The following is a 12,308-nucleotide window of genomic DNA, read 5'->3' on the forward strand; positions in this document are numbered from 1 at the left end:
AGGCAGGAGCTGGAGAAGCAGAGAGGCGCTCACTGCTGGAGGTGAAAGCTAAAGAAATCAGGTATGGCACTTCTCAATAAATAGTTTAAAGCTTTCGAAAGAAATAAGCGGAAAAGAAAAGCAACTGCTGTAAGGCCTGTTTGGCTGTTAAACATTATTCCGAGGGAAGAAAAATACCACAGCACAAAATAGTTTAAAAAAAAAAAAAAAGAAAAAGAAAATAAGAAAGAAAAAGACTGAACACAGCTTACCAAAACAAAACAAACAAAAACCAACAACAACCCTGTCCCTGTAACCACGCCGGCCAGCTCGCGGCCCGGCCCACAGAGCAGAAACGCAGCTCGGAGAGGGGCGCCGAGGCACCTGCCAGGGCACCCTGCGCCCAAGCCGCAGAGAAGGGGACGCCGCCAAGGCCAGGCCCCGGCCCGGTGCTCTGGGACCGGCCCCAGGCACGGCACCTCCGCTGCCGCTGCTCCCAAAGAGAAGGCCTCGGCGGATGGGAGGGCCACAGTCTGACCAAGTGACAGTGGGGTCACCGGTCATTCTGAACACTGGCCAAGCAAACTGAGGGAAAGATCTGGACCTCCGCGCAGGTCGGAAGCAGGCGCCCTCTCCCGCCCCCCTAGTCCGCCTCACCCCGTGGCTCACCAACTCGCCTCCCCTCCAGAAGAAAAAGATCCAGTTTTTAAATAAAAGTCTCAAGAAACCACAGGGAAGAGCCTTCACAAAGAAGAGTGACGAATGCCCGCGCGGCCCAGACAGCCACCCTACAGCCGATGACACTTATTTACAAGAGGCCGTTACCGAACACACATGGTAGCACTCCCTAGAAGACTCGAATTTTTTTTCTTTTTCTCTATTTCTTTCAAACTTTCTTGTCATAAAAGCCAACTTACGTTAACACATACTTACTACGAGACAACACAACTAATAAAATATATAATAAAACTTACACAAGTAGAAAATTCTGAGGTATTTCTGGTTTGAGGTGGTCTGTGGTCGTGAAGTTTTAATTTGTTTTATGTTTCGAAATTTAAACCTCGGAAGCCACATAGCAAAGCGTGTGTGTATATGTGGATGTGTGTTTCGTTTTTAAAAACGTTTACGTGTTTCATAAATTAAAAAAATTCAAATGTCGAAACAGCAGCATTAGGAACATTCACTGACTGGAGCAAGGTTATGGCGTAACAGAGAAACGGGTTTAGAACATGCACCTCTGTGCGGGGTCTGGAGAACGCCACGTGCACAGCCGCAGGAAGGGCAGCAGTGTCCCGGCACGGGGCGGGGCCGCCCCAGGAATCCCCTGCCCGGCTCCGGGAGGCGGCCGCGCGCTTCCACCTGCTCCTCCGCCGCCCGCGTTTACCGCGGCGACTAAGGAAGGATGCAGTCACTGGCGTGTGATGATCTGCGCCCTCACCCAACCTTAAACTACGGCAGAGGAGACGTTTCGCCCAACACCCACGCCCAAGGCAGTGGGAAGAACCGGCTCAGGGCCTCCCCTGCGTTCAGCTGTTCTCCAGACCCCGCTCCCGCCGGGGGCAGGCGGCCTCCGCACGGGCCTTCCCCTCGTTCCTGGGTACCTGAGAAGTCGCCTCCCGGCACAGGATGTCCGCCCAACGCGCCGGCGTCCAGGGTCGCTCTGCCCCCCAGCCCCGCCCGCCCCTTCCAGCGGCGGCCCATCGGCATCCTCCACGGACACCCGTTAACTGGGAGAGACGCGTCTGCTGTTTCTTGAACTCACCGTCTAAAAGGGGGGGGAAACATAAATGGGAGCGGAGGAGGGGACGAGGCAGGGACAGTCCTCCTCGGAGGAAGGTGTGTTCTTATGTAACAGTCTTCGAAGGTTCCTCTAGGTAGAGTTTGCAGCATTAAGTTTCCTAAGACAGAGATGGGTTTCTTTGTGTCACAGGTTCTGAGACGACCAACGAGGAGAAAGCGGGAAACGCGAACCCCGGGGCCGGGCGCCGCTCCGCACCCGCAGCTCAGCACCTCCGCGCCCGCCGGCGTGTCCGCTGTCTGCGATGCAGCAGAGCCGTGTGCTGGTAAAAACTGATCCGATCCAAAAAATAATATTAATAATAATAATTATAATAATTATAATAATAATAAAAAGTCAAGGTAAAATAGCAGCTGCATTTCATGTGTTTGTTGGTGTTATGAGATTTCCAAGACAAAACACAACTCCTTCGCCCTCCTCTTCAGATCCACTCATGTCCTGGGCTTAGATGCTCGACTCCTTAGGAGGCAGGTCCACGTTGGTGACGGAGGTCACCAGGGAGACCAGACAGTCCGAGGTAGTGCCGTTGACCGACCTCCGGATCAGGGACACGCGCTCCTCCACGCAGCCCGCGGACAGGCGCGCCTCGGCGTCGTGGTCCCAGCACTCCTCGATGGTGACGCAGAGCTGGGCCAGGCCCTGCACGTCGGCGGGCGGGGGAAGGACAGCCTTGTCAGCGCTCCTCAGTGACAACAGGCAGACCCGAGATGTGACTGAGGACCACGCAGAGCCCACTGGCCCCAGCCCCAGCGGCAGGTCAACTGGCAGAGGCCTGGGGGGAGCTGCAGGGGTGAGGGTGCCTCCCGCCCGCACCCACCACCCAGGCCTACTGGCCCCCCCGCACAGCCTCCACACAGGAAGGGAAGAAGGCGGGACCCAGGCCCCTCTTGGGGCAGACACAGCTGCCTGCCTTAGGGTAGAGATATTTAAACAAAATCTTAATGTGAACCCCAATCACGTGCAGCTTCAGTCACAGTGGGGACGAGGGGAGGGCTGCATCCCACCCACTTCCTCCACCCCCGGATCCCTCCTGAGAGTCTGGGGCATGCGTGATACCCTACTCTGGAACACACTGAGTGGAGCCAGGGAAGGCAAATGTCCACACCAGGGGCTCTGGCCTGCCCAGCACCGGGCCACCCCGAAATCTCTCAGGGCCTTGGGCCCTCATCAGGGGGCTAGCCTGGCCGTCCCAGCATGCCTGCCCCGGGAGACTGAGGACCAGCCCACACGTCCCCGTGCCTCAGTTTTCTCCAGCTGTAGCCCTGGGTTCCAGGAAGTAGCACTGCAGCTGAACTTGGCCTCAACAGCCTGTCCGCCGACGGTATGTAAGGTAGAGCGCTAGCCCCCAGTGGCCTCAAGCCTGTCCCGTTTCCGAGTTAACCCTGAGCTGAGCAGGGGGAGGGGCTCAATGGAGCTGAAGGCAAATATCCTTCCAAGAGGGAAATGGCTTACACTGCTGGGATCTCTGGCACCATATCCCCAGATTGGAGGGACCAAGATGCACGGCCCAACCCATGCCCAGAAAACAGCCAAAGGCAGAGAACAGAGAATATCTAATTAGAGCTAACTCGTATCATGCATTTATGTGACAAGTGTCCTGCGGACAGCACCCAGTGAAATCTACCACTACCCGCAGGAGACAAGGGCTCGGAGAAGTGGAGAGATCTGCCAGAAGTTGCCCAGCTACTGACTGGCAGATCCAGGGCCGGGGCCGGCGGGCTCCCCTGCACAAAGGAGCCACGTGGGGGCGCCCCGAAGGGCCGGCCAGGCCACCTCCCGGGTGAGCACAGAACCTCCCCGGAGACTCTCCCGGTGGAAGGGAGGCTATGTGCTGAGCGGCCTCTGACTGGGCAGGGGCAAAGAGGACTGTCCTGCTGCCTGAGGCGTCCTCTCCGTGTCCCACGCTCCCTCGCTCCCGGGCTCCTGTCCCCTGCGGAGGGGCAGTCGCCTGCCACCCAGGCCCCTCACCGGGTGCTTCAGCCAGTGATCCTTAATGGCGGGCCGCATCTTCTTGTGCACGACCACCTCCTGCAGCTCCTCCAGTGACGGGTGCTGGCCGATCTCCTCCTCGAAGGGCAGCATGTACTCGTCCACGGGGCCTGGGGGGTGAGCGAGAGCCCGCAGGGTCACCCCCGGGCCGCCCCGCGCCGCGCCCGATGCCCGGGGCGCCCATCCACTCACCGTCCGCGGCCTTGCAGCGGGACACCAGCTCCCACAGCACCAGCCCCATGGCGTACATGTCAATGCGCAGGAAGGCGTCTCTCTGGAAGTTGATGGCGCCCTCGAGCACCTCAGGGGCCATGTAGCGCCGCGTGCCCACCTGGAGGGGAGAGGACGCGTGCTGAGGGCCCCACACAAGCGCGCTCACCGCTGGCTGGGACCCCTCCGGGGCGACAGTCCGGGGAGGTCCCAAGTCCTGGCGTGTGTTATGCCGCAAGAACGGCGTGCCGCCCTCCAGGCCTTGCCCTCCCCACGGGCCTGGTCCCCGGAATTCCCAGAGCGCGCTGAGCCCCCAGGGGCCTGTAGGTGGGGGCACCCCGTGTCCGCCCCCGTCCTGCACCCCCGAGCCTTATCACCTGCCCGTGCGTGTCCCCCGGCGGCTTCCCGGGCTCAAATCGAACAGCCAGGCCAAAGTCGGCCAGCACGGCTGTGAGGTCACTCTTGAGCAATACGTTCTTGCTTTTAAAGTCCCTGTGGAGACAGGCCGACCGAGACGAAGGTGAACACCGGGTCCAAGCTACTTCGCCCCGGCCTCCCACTGTGCCCCCCACGACCCCGGAGCCCGTGCCCAGAGCGCAGAGCAGGCCACCCACCCTGTGTGCAGAGCAGGGTCTGTCCTCCAGGACGTCCTCCCTGCTGCACCCCTTCACCGTGATGCTAACTGCACGACCCCCCCAGGTGTCCGAGCACGCGCCCGCACCGGCCGGGCAGACCCCACTCCAGTCCGCGCAGTCCCACGGGCCGGCCCCGCGTCCTCAGAGCGGTTGAGGTCAGGCACACGGGCCTGGGCTCCAGTCTTCCGGGGAAAATGCCCGTTGTGTGGGACGTGAGTGGCAAGGTTAACGAACTTGCTGGGCTTCCGTGCAGGCCCCCGAGGGGCTGGGGCCCGCCACCCAAACCAGGGAGGAGCAGGCTGCTGGCACCCGAGTGCAGCTCCACCGCTCACGAGCAGGGACACTTCTGGTCCTGTCTCCCCTATGCCTGTCAGTCCTGCTGTGACGCTTAAACTCAGGGCATGGCAAACACACGTGCTGAGGGCCACCCCTGCCCACCTACTGGGCACTACTGTGAGGTGGGACTGTGCGGAAGGCTCAACCAACAGTTAAGCATTCTGACCTACAGAAGTTGCAACTTCATATGGTCAACGCTACATGTGGTTGATGTTATTACCACAAGGGGCCCTTTAGCCTGGAAGCCTAGACCCCAAGGCTCGTTCCCGCCAGCTGCAGGCACAGAGCCGCACTACACTAGGTCTGATGACAAAAGGCTCAATCTCCCTGCACTGCCAGTGCGCCCTCCAGACAACGGGGCAGGGGACGACACCGGTCTCACAAGGCGCCGTGTCCCACAGCCCATTCCCCTCCGGTCACGGGACTGACGTGGCCTGGGGTCCGGAGCAGGGCCCGCTGGACGCCCAGCGAGGACTGTGATGACGAATTAGCACAGCGCTGTCGAGGTGGGGCCCCGACCCTCCGTGAACCCCGGCCACTGTCCCGGCTGCACACCGCGACCCCATCGCTGCCATAAAACGGACCGCAGGTGCTCCGAGACCACAGACCCGATTCGCGCAGCCACAGACGCAGCAGGTCTTCTCCGGAACGCGAAGGGGGGCGCCTGGGCGGCTGGCCGGTTGACACTGACTTGGTTTCAACTCTGGTCATAATCTCACAGTTCATGGGTTCAAGCCCCATGTCGGGCTGAGCTGACAGCACGGAGCCTGCTTGGGATTCTTTCTCCCTCTCTCTCTGCCCCTCCCCACCTCGCTTGCTTGTTCTCTCTCAAAATAAATAAACACACACACAGATTTTTTTAAAAAAGTCTATAAAGAGATCCTAGGGATGACCAGGGGGGTCAGTCGGTTAAGCGTCCAACTCTTGATTTCAGCTCAGGTTGTGATCTCACAGTTCATGCAATGGAGCCCCATGTGGGGCGCTGACAGTGTAAAGCCTGCTTGGGATTCTCTCCCTCTCTCTCTGCCTGCCACTCTCCAGCTTGCGTTCTCTCTCAAATAAATCAACATTTAAAAAAGAAAAAAAATAGAACAAAAAGTGATTCTAACCACAAAGCCTGAGGACTGCTGAACCAACCCTCCAGCCAAAGTACTGGAGTCAGCACTGCCCCGCGTGGCCACCAGGGGGCAAGAGAAAACCAGCCTCGGGGCCACGGGAGGCCCGCGACACAGAGGAAGGAGGGGCGGCCCGAGCAGGACACCGCATGGCAGCTGAGCATCTTCATGAACGTGACACCCCCCAGCCCACCCCCGGCCCTGCTTTCACCCTCCCGCCCGCTCTGCAGCTCCAGCCACACCACGGAAGACAACCCAGGCACCTGTGGGCAATGGACGGCTTGTGGCCCTCGCCACGGCACCAGGGCACGTCCTCGTGAAGGTACGAGAGGCCTCTTGACATGGTCTCTGCCACGTGACACAGCTCGTTCCACGTGATGATGTTCCCCTTGAGGTAATCTGTGAGGGAGCCCTGGAGGAGACAGCACGGACATGGGGTACAGGTTCTGGGTACAGACCGGGAGCCAGCCCGGCCCGGTCCTGGACGAGGGCCTCAGTGGACGGCGGCGGGCCCCTCTCCCTGGGAGACTGGGACTGACGGGGCAGGGACGCGAGGCCATGAGTGGCGAAGGCGCTGTGTCGCGGCGAGGGCCACGGCACACGGGCCGCGCCTCGGGGGCCGTCCGCGGGCGGGCTCACCTTGTCGTGAAAAGCGGTGATGAGCCACAGCTCCACCTCCAGGCTGGAGCCCCGCTTCTCGGCGGCGATGAACTGCAGCAGGTTGTCGTGCCGCATGCCCGGCGTGCTGAAGATCTCCCGCTCGCTCTGCCACGACTGCTTGTCCTACGGCAGGGGCGCGCTCAACTCCCCGCACACCCCCTCCCTCCCAGCCTCGGCTCCGGAAGGGGGGCAGGCAGGGGACCAGCGCTGAGCTGTGCCCCGGGGCGCCGGCCCCCACCGACCCCGGAGATCACCTAGGGCTAGCACCCGACTTAGAACCACGGCCACCGAAGCCCGGGGAGGGGAGCGAGTGGCCCAGTGTCACCCACCAATCGAGACACAGAGCCAGGCCCCCCTTTGCTACGTGCCCTGGGCAACTGCGGGGGTGGACCGGGGTCCAACGCCTCTAAGCAGAACCTGATGTCGAAAACAAACCCCCGAAACCAGAGTGGATCCAAGTTCCACAAGGCTCTACCCTAACCCTGCGAGAAAACCTCGGTGGGGCCCGTCTCTGATCCCGCCTGGGCGGCCCGGACTGCCCTGAGTGGGACACCTCAGGCCACAGCAGTGGACGGTCTGGGCGTCCCTCCCTCACTCACCTGCAGCGGGAAGATCTTGACGGCCACAAAGTCGTTCATGAGCTGCGCCTTCCAGACACAGCCAAAGCGCCCCCGGGCCTTGATCTCCAGCAGCTGCAGCGGCTTCAGGCCCACCAGAGGGGACGGAGGTGGAGGCCCAGGGTCCTGGGGGAGATGAAGGACTTCACGGCTCTGAGCTGCCCTCCCCACCCCTGCCCTGCGCCAGCCAGCCAGGTCTCACCTTGTGGATGCCCACGTGGCCGTAGGGGGACTGCCATCCCCCCCACCCCTGCCCTACACCCTGCGACAGCCGTGTCTCACCTCGTGGACATCCACGTGGCCGTAGGGGGGCTTGCGATGCCGGTACATCCAGAAGGCCAGCAAGACCACGACGGAGAGGCCCCCGACGGGTAGCAGCGAGTAGGCCAGCACCGTGAGCAGGGCGGGGGCTGTCGGGGGTGGCTCGTACGTGACTGGGGGACACACGGAGCCCTGCGTCACACAGCCCGCCCGCCCATACACCTCAGGGGCCAGACCACAGAGCCCCGCGGTCGCTCCCCACCGAACTCAGGAGCTGGGCCGAGCGCTCCAGGGCCAAGGAGAGGCCCCAGCCAGCAGCCCCTGCCCTCACCTTCGGGGCCGCCTGCCTCTGGCAAGTGGGTGAAGCGCTCGTTGCAGAAGTTGCCTTCGCAGCAGCAGAAGTACACCTGGGGGTTCTCCTCGGTGGCCACGCACTCCTGCCTGGGGGCACACAGGTTCCCACACTCGCTGGGGCCCACTCAGCCCGCCCGCCCCACACGCAGAGAAGCCCTCGGAGAACGGCAGGGGCAGGGCGAGCCCGCCTGCCCTATAGTGGGGCCCAAGGCCAGGCAGGGACGCTGGCTGTCCCCATGAAAGAGCCCTCCTTTGGATGGAGGCGGGGAAAGCACAGCGGGGGTAGAGCTAGGACCCAGGCAGCACCCCTGCTTATCGGACATCCCCACTGTCTGGAGACGCCCTTGTCTCCCCCTACCCTTTAACGCCCGGCTTGCTTTCGCAGACATTCTGAAGCCCAGTGAGCACTGTAGCAATAGGAGCGCTCTGGGGCACTGGGGGGCCTGGCAGGGGAGGGGTGTGCCTGGGGGGCCTGGGGGGGGAGGGGAGGGCAAGCTCTGGCGGGACTGGGGGGGGGTCCTGGCGAGGGAGGGGGAGGCCGGCTCCCGCACACCTGTCATAGCAGTTGAAGTCGTCCAGCCAGCAGCCCTTCTTGACCAGCTCGATGGTGCCGGAGCTGTTGCGCCAGGACGCGTAGCAGTGCAGCCGCTTGTCCTGCTCGCCCTCGCAGCGCTCCAGGCCGCTCTGGTTGGTGCGCTCCAGCTCCCAGTTGGCGTTGTAGTAAATGCACTCCCGAGTCTCGGCCTCCCCGCGCCCAGAACCTGTGCCGGGGAGAGGTGAGGCAAGGGCCACCTGGAGGGGCGCTGGGGAGGCCCGGTGTCAGCCAGGCGGCCACACGCACTCCAAGGGGCTCCGCCCATGCCTGGGGCTCCTCAGTGGGGGTGGTGGCTGCTTCCTTGCAGCAGCTGAAGCGAAGGACCCTCAACACCCCGTGCACAGCAGAATTAATGTGTGTGGGCGGGTGGCTGGTTGCTAAAAACCCATCCCATGGGCCCAGCCCCTACTGGACAACTGAACCGGCAGACTCTATGTGCGTCACCACCACCCCTCCTGCTCCAGCCCTCCCCACCCAGCTCAGTGATTCGGACCAAGACCTGAGGGGCCCCATCTGGGGAAACTCCGAGGGGCAGCTTCCTGCTGCTGTGACGTGCCTTGTCCAGGGAGACACCGCTGGTGTGTGTCTCACACACACACACACACACACACACACACACACACACACACACGCACGCGTCATCTAGCCCAAATGGAACATAAGGACCCTCCAGTCCAGAGACAACAGCTGGTGCTCAGCAGGGCAGGAGCAGATCCCAAGAACGAGGCCCGTGTGCTCAGGCTAAGGCTCCCAGAGTCACCACGGGAACACGTGCCCAGAGCAGAAGGGCTGGCTTCCAGCCGGGCTTGGACCCTGGAGCCCCCATGAGCGCCCCCACCATGCGTGCCCTCTTTCACCCCCGCACGAGTGCCATCCAAGTGGCCAAGCCCTTCCACCCCCAACTGGCCCTTCAAACACGGCCTCAGACATTCACCTGATCCTCCTCTCTCGCCATCCCTCCCCCGAGCAAGCCCACCCCAGGCCTAGTCTGTACCACTGCCTCCAAGCCCTGCAATGGGAAGGGGGAAGGGGGAAGGAGATTCTGGGCCTGGCCCCGTGGCCTGAGCGGAAGTGCTCTCCAGAACCCCGTGGGGAGTGCCTTTGGAGGCCACCCACGATCAACCTGACTGCCAACACCGTACAGACACCCGAGAGGAGACAGCACCGAGCCTCCACCTAGCCTCTCCACTCTGCTTGGGCCTACTGTGGGCCAGGGGCGTGATGCCACCCCTGGCTGGTATCCCCGCCCCAGGAAGGAGGAAGGCAGAGTCACTGCAGGAAGGACAGTCAGCCAGCCCACCAGCAGCCAGGAGCCCCTGTCACCGTCAGCCTGCGCGGCTGGCTGGCAGAGCCAACGAGAGGAGAGAAGACCACAGCCAACCCCAGTGGAGAGCTAAGTGCCCAGAGTCCCAGAGCCCGGAGCCTCCCTCACCCTCCACTCCACCCCCACATCGGCCACCGTGAGCAAAGAACTTGATATGCCACCGTGCACCCAGGCAGGACGATGGCTGGCTGTCAGGCAGGAAGCGACCCCCTCCCCACCCCACCCCCACAGGAGCGGTCATCCTCTAGTCACCCCACACCTTCTGCATATCTCAGGGGTGACAAGAGTCTCCTAGAGGCCAAGGGCAAGCAGCAAATCTCAAAGCTACAGGTAGGAGAACCCAAGGGTTCAGAATGTCATCCGATCAGAAAGCCAGCGTCTAGCCATGGCTCTGGCCATCCAAGGACACTTGGCTTTGTTTTTTTTTTTTAAGTTTGTGTTTTTGTTTTATATGTTTATTTTGAGAGAGAGAGAGAGAGAGCGAGCGAGCACTGGGGAGGGGCAAAGAGAGAGGGAGAGACCCAGGCAGGCCCCGTGCTGTGTGAGCTGCACACATAGCTCACGAGCTGCAGGATCAGAACCCAAGCTGAAGCCAAGAGCTGGATGCGTCACCAACTGAGCCACCGTGCGGCCCTGGGCGTCCAGGGACTCTTGCAAGAAGAGAAAGAGTCGTCTCCCAACTACCCAGGCAGCTGAGACCCGGCTCAGCCCACAGGAAGGGGCTGGTGTGGGCGCACCCGTTTCCCAGGGGCCATGCCCCGCACCCAGCGTTCAAGGTTGAACCTGAAAGGATGGAGCGAGCTGTGGCAAGGGGTGCCAGCCCCTCCTCCATCTTACTTCCCCCTTCGGTCACACCCCGTGTGTCACACCACCCCGCCGTCACTCCCCAGTGCCAGGCTCTTAAACACGCACAGCTTCTGGGCTTAGCACAAAGCGCTACCTCCGGCTGCAAGATGTGCCTCACCTTCTGCTTTAACTTCCGGCTCTCGGCGGGGCGCCCGGGGGCTCAGTCAGCTGAGCACCTGCCTCTGGATTTCAGCTCAGGTCACCATCCCACGGTTTGTGGTCCAAGCCCTGCCTCATACTCTGCGCTGACAGCGAGCGTGGAGGCTGCCTGGGATTCTCTCTCCCCACTCTCCGCTCCTCCCCCACATGTGCACAAACGCGTGAGTGTGTGTGTGTGTGTGTGTGTGTGTGTGCACGCACGCGCTCTCTCTCCCAAAATAAATAAGCTTTAAAAAAATCCATTTCCTTATAAATATAAATAAATTCCAGCTCTTCTCTCCACGAGGCCCCTGTGTTTCCTCCATCACCTCATTTATTACCCTTGACTCGTTGCCTGTTGTTTTTTAAAGAAATATTTCAAACACTCAAAAAGTGTAAAAATAACATAACCAAAGACAACTCTGAGAAAAACAGTGAACACTCACAGTAAGAACTAAAACATCAGGGCACCTGGATGGCTCAGTCGCTTGAGCGTCCGACTCTTGATCTGGGCTCAGGTCATGATCCCGGGGCCGTAGGATCGAGCCCTGCATGTGGCTCGTGCTGAGCATGGAGCCTGTGTAGGATCCTCTCCCCGCCCCTCCCCTGGCCCCGCTCGACCCCCGCTCGTGCACACACACTCTAATTTTAAATAAAAGAAAACATAAGTGTACGTGACAACGGCTTTTACACGTCAGCCTCCCCCACACGACGGCAAGGCTGCTGAAGGCAGGAGCCTTGACGGTGTTCAGTGCACGAACTAGTTCTAGACACGCGCTGGATGGACGGAGGGACCAGCGAACAGACAGAAGGTCACAGCTGTCACCTAGCTCAGGCAGGATTTCGAAGGGATGGGACAACGAGGCACGGTCTCAGCCCGCAGCCCAAGCTCTGGAGCACTCAGCGGACAATGAGCAACTAGCCAATCGGCAAGGCCAGCAGCCTGAACGCTGACCGTGGCCTCCGGGGGCCAGAGCGCTCTCCAGGCCACCCGCCCAGCAGGCACCCGTCTGGCCTTCCCCATGGGCAGGACCCAAGCAAACGGGGCTGGGAACTCCAAATCGCCAGGCCAGGTAAGACTCAAGTGCTAGGACGGAAGGGACTCCCGCCCGACCGGATCTTCCCGCAGACCACCGAGTGAGGCATCCCTGCACTGGCCCAACTTTGTTCACAGCCTTGCTCTGGTACTTCCGGGCTGTGCGGCCTTGGGTACATCCAGTGCGCCCAATGCCTCTGTTTCCTCATGTGCGGGAAGGGGAGGATAAGACCACCGAATTCCTAGGGCTATTCTAGAGTCAAGTGAGTTCACACACTGTAAGAGGAGACAGGACTGTGCTGGACCATCAGCTGCTGTACCCACAGCATGGCCCCTTCCTGCCGCCGAGGCCAGGCCTGCCCAGCACGAGGCCCCAGGGGGCTCCCAGGCCATCAAGCCGGACTGGACAGTCGAC

The 12,308-nt window shown here is 61.3% G+C and overlaps 1 protein-coding gene across 1 annotated transcript in view; it reads right to left on the reverse strand.

Moving 5' to 3' along the window:
- Positions 1–2,131: 2,131 nt before the first annotated feature.
- ACVR2B (activin A receptor type 2B) overlaps positions 2,132–12,308 on the reverse strand; it is a 28,803-nt gene continuing 18,626 nt past the window's right edge. Inside the window, exons 2-11 of the mRNA XM_029940547.1 lie at positions 8,508–8,715; positions 7,932–8,041; positions 7,622–7,773; positions 7,322–7,465; positions 6,702–6,845; positions 6,326–6,474; positions 4,354–4,468; positions 3,959–4,097; positions 3,746–3,876; positions 2,132–2,416 (exon numbers count right to left, since the gene is read on the reverse strand). Of these exons, the coding sequence (XP_029796407.1) occupies positions 2,222–2,416; positions 3,746–3,876; positions 3,959–4,097; positions 4,354–4,468; positions 6,326–6,474; positions 6,702–6,845; positions 7,322–7,465; positions 7,622–7,773; positions 7,932–8,041; positions 8,508–8,715 (1,487 nt within the window). The 3' untranslated portion in view covers positions 2,132–2,221. The remainder of the gene's footprint in view (positions 2,417–3,745; positions 3,877–3,958; positions 4,098–4,353; positions 4,469–6,325; positions 6,475–6,701; positions 6,846–7,321; positions 7,466–7,621; positions 7,774–7,931; positions 8,042–8,507; positions 8,716–12,308) is intronic.

Source organism: Suricata suricatta, chromosome 5 (assembly GCF_006229205.1).
Source record: "Suricata suricatta isolate VVHF042 chromosome 5, meerkat_22Aug2017_6uvM2_HiC, whole genome shotgun sequence".
Lineage (NCBI taxonomy): Eukaryota > Metazoa > Chordata > Mammalia > Carnivora > Herpestidae > Suricata > Suricata suricatta.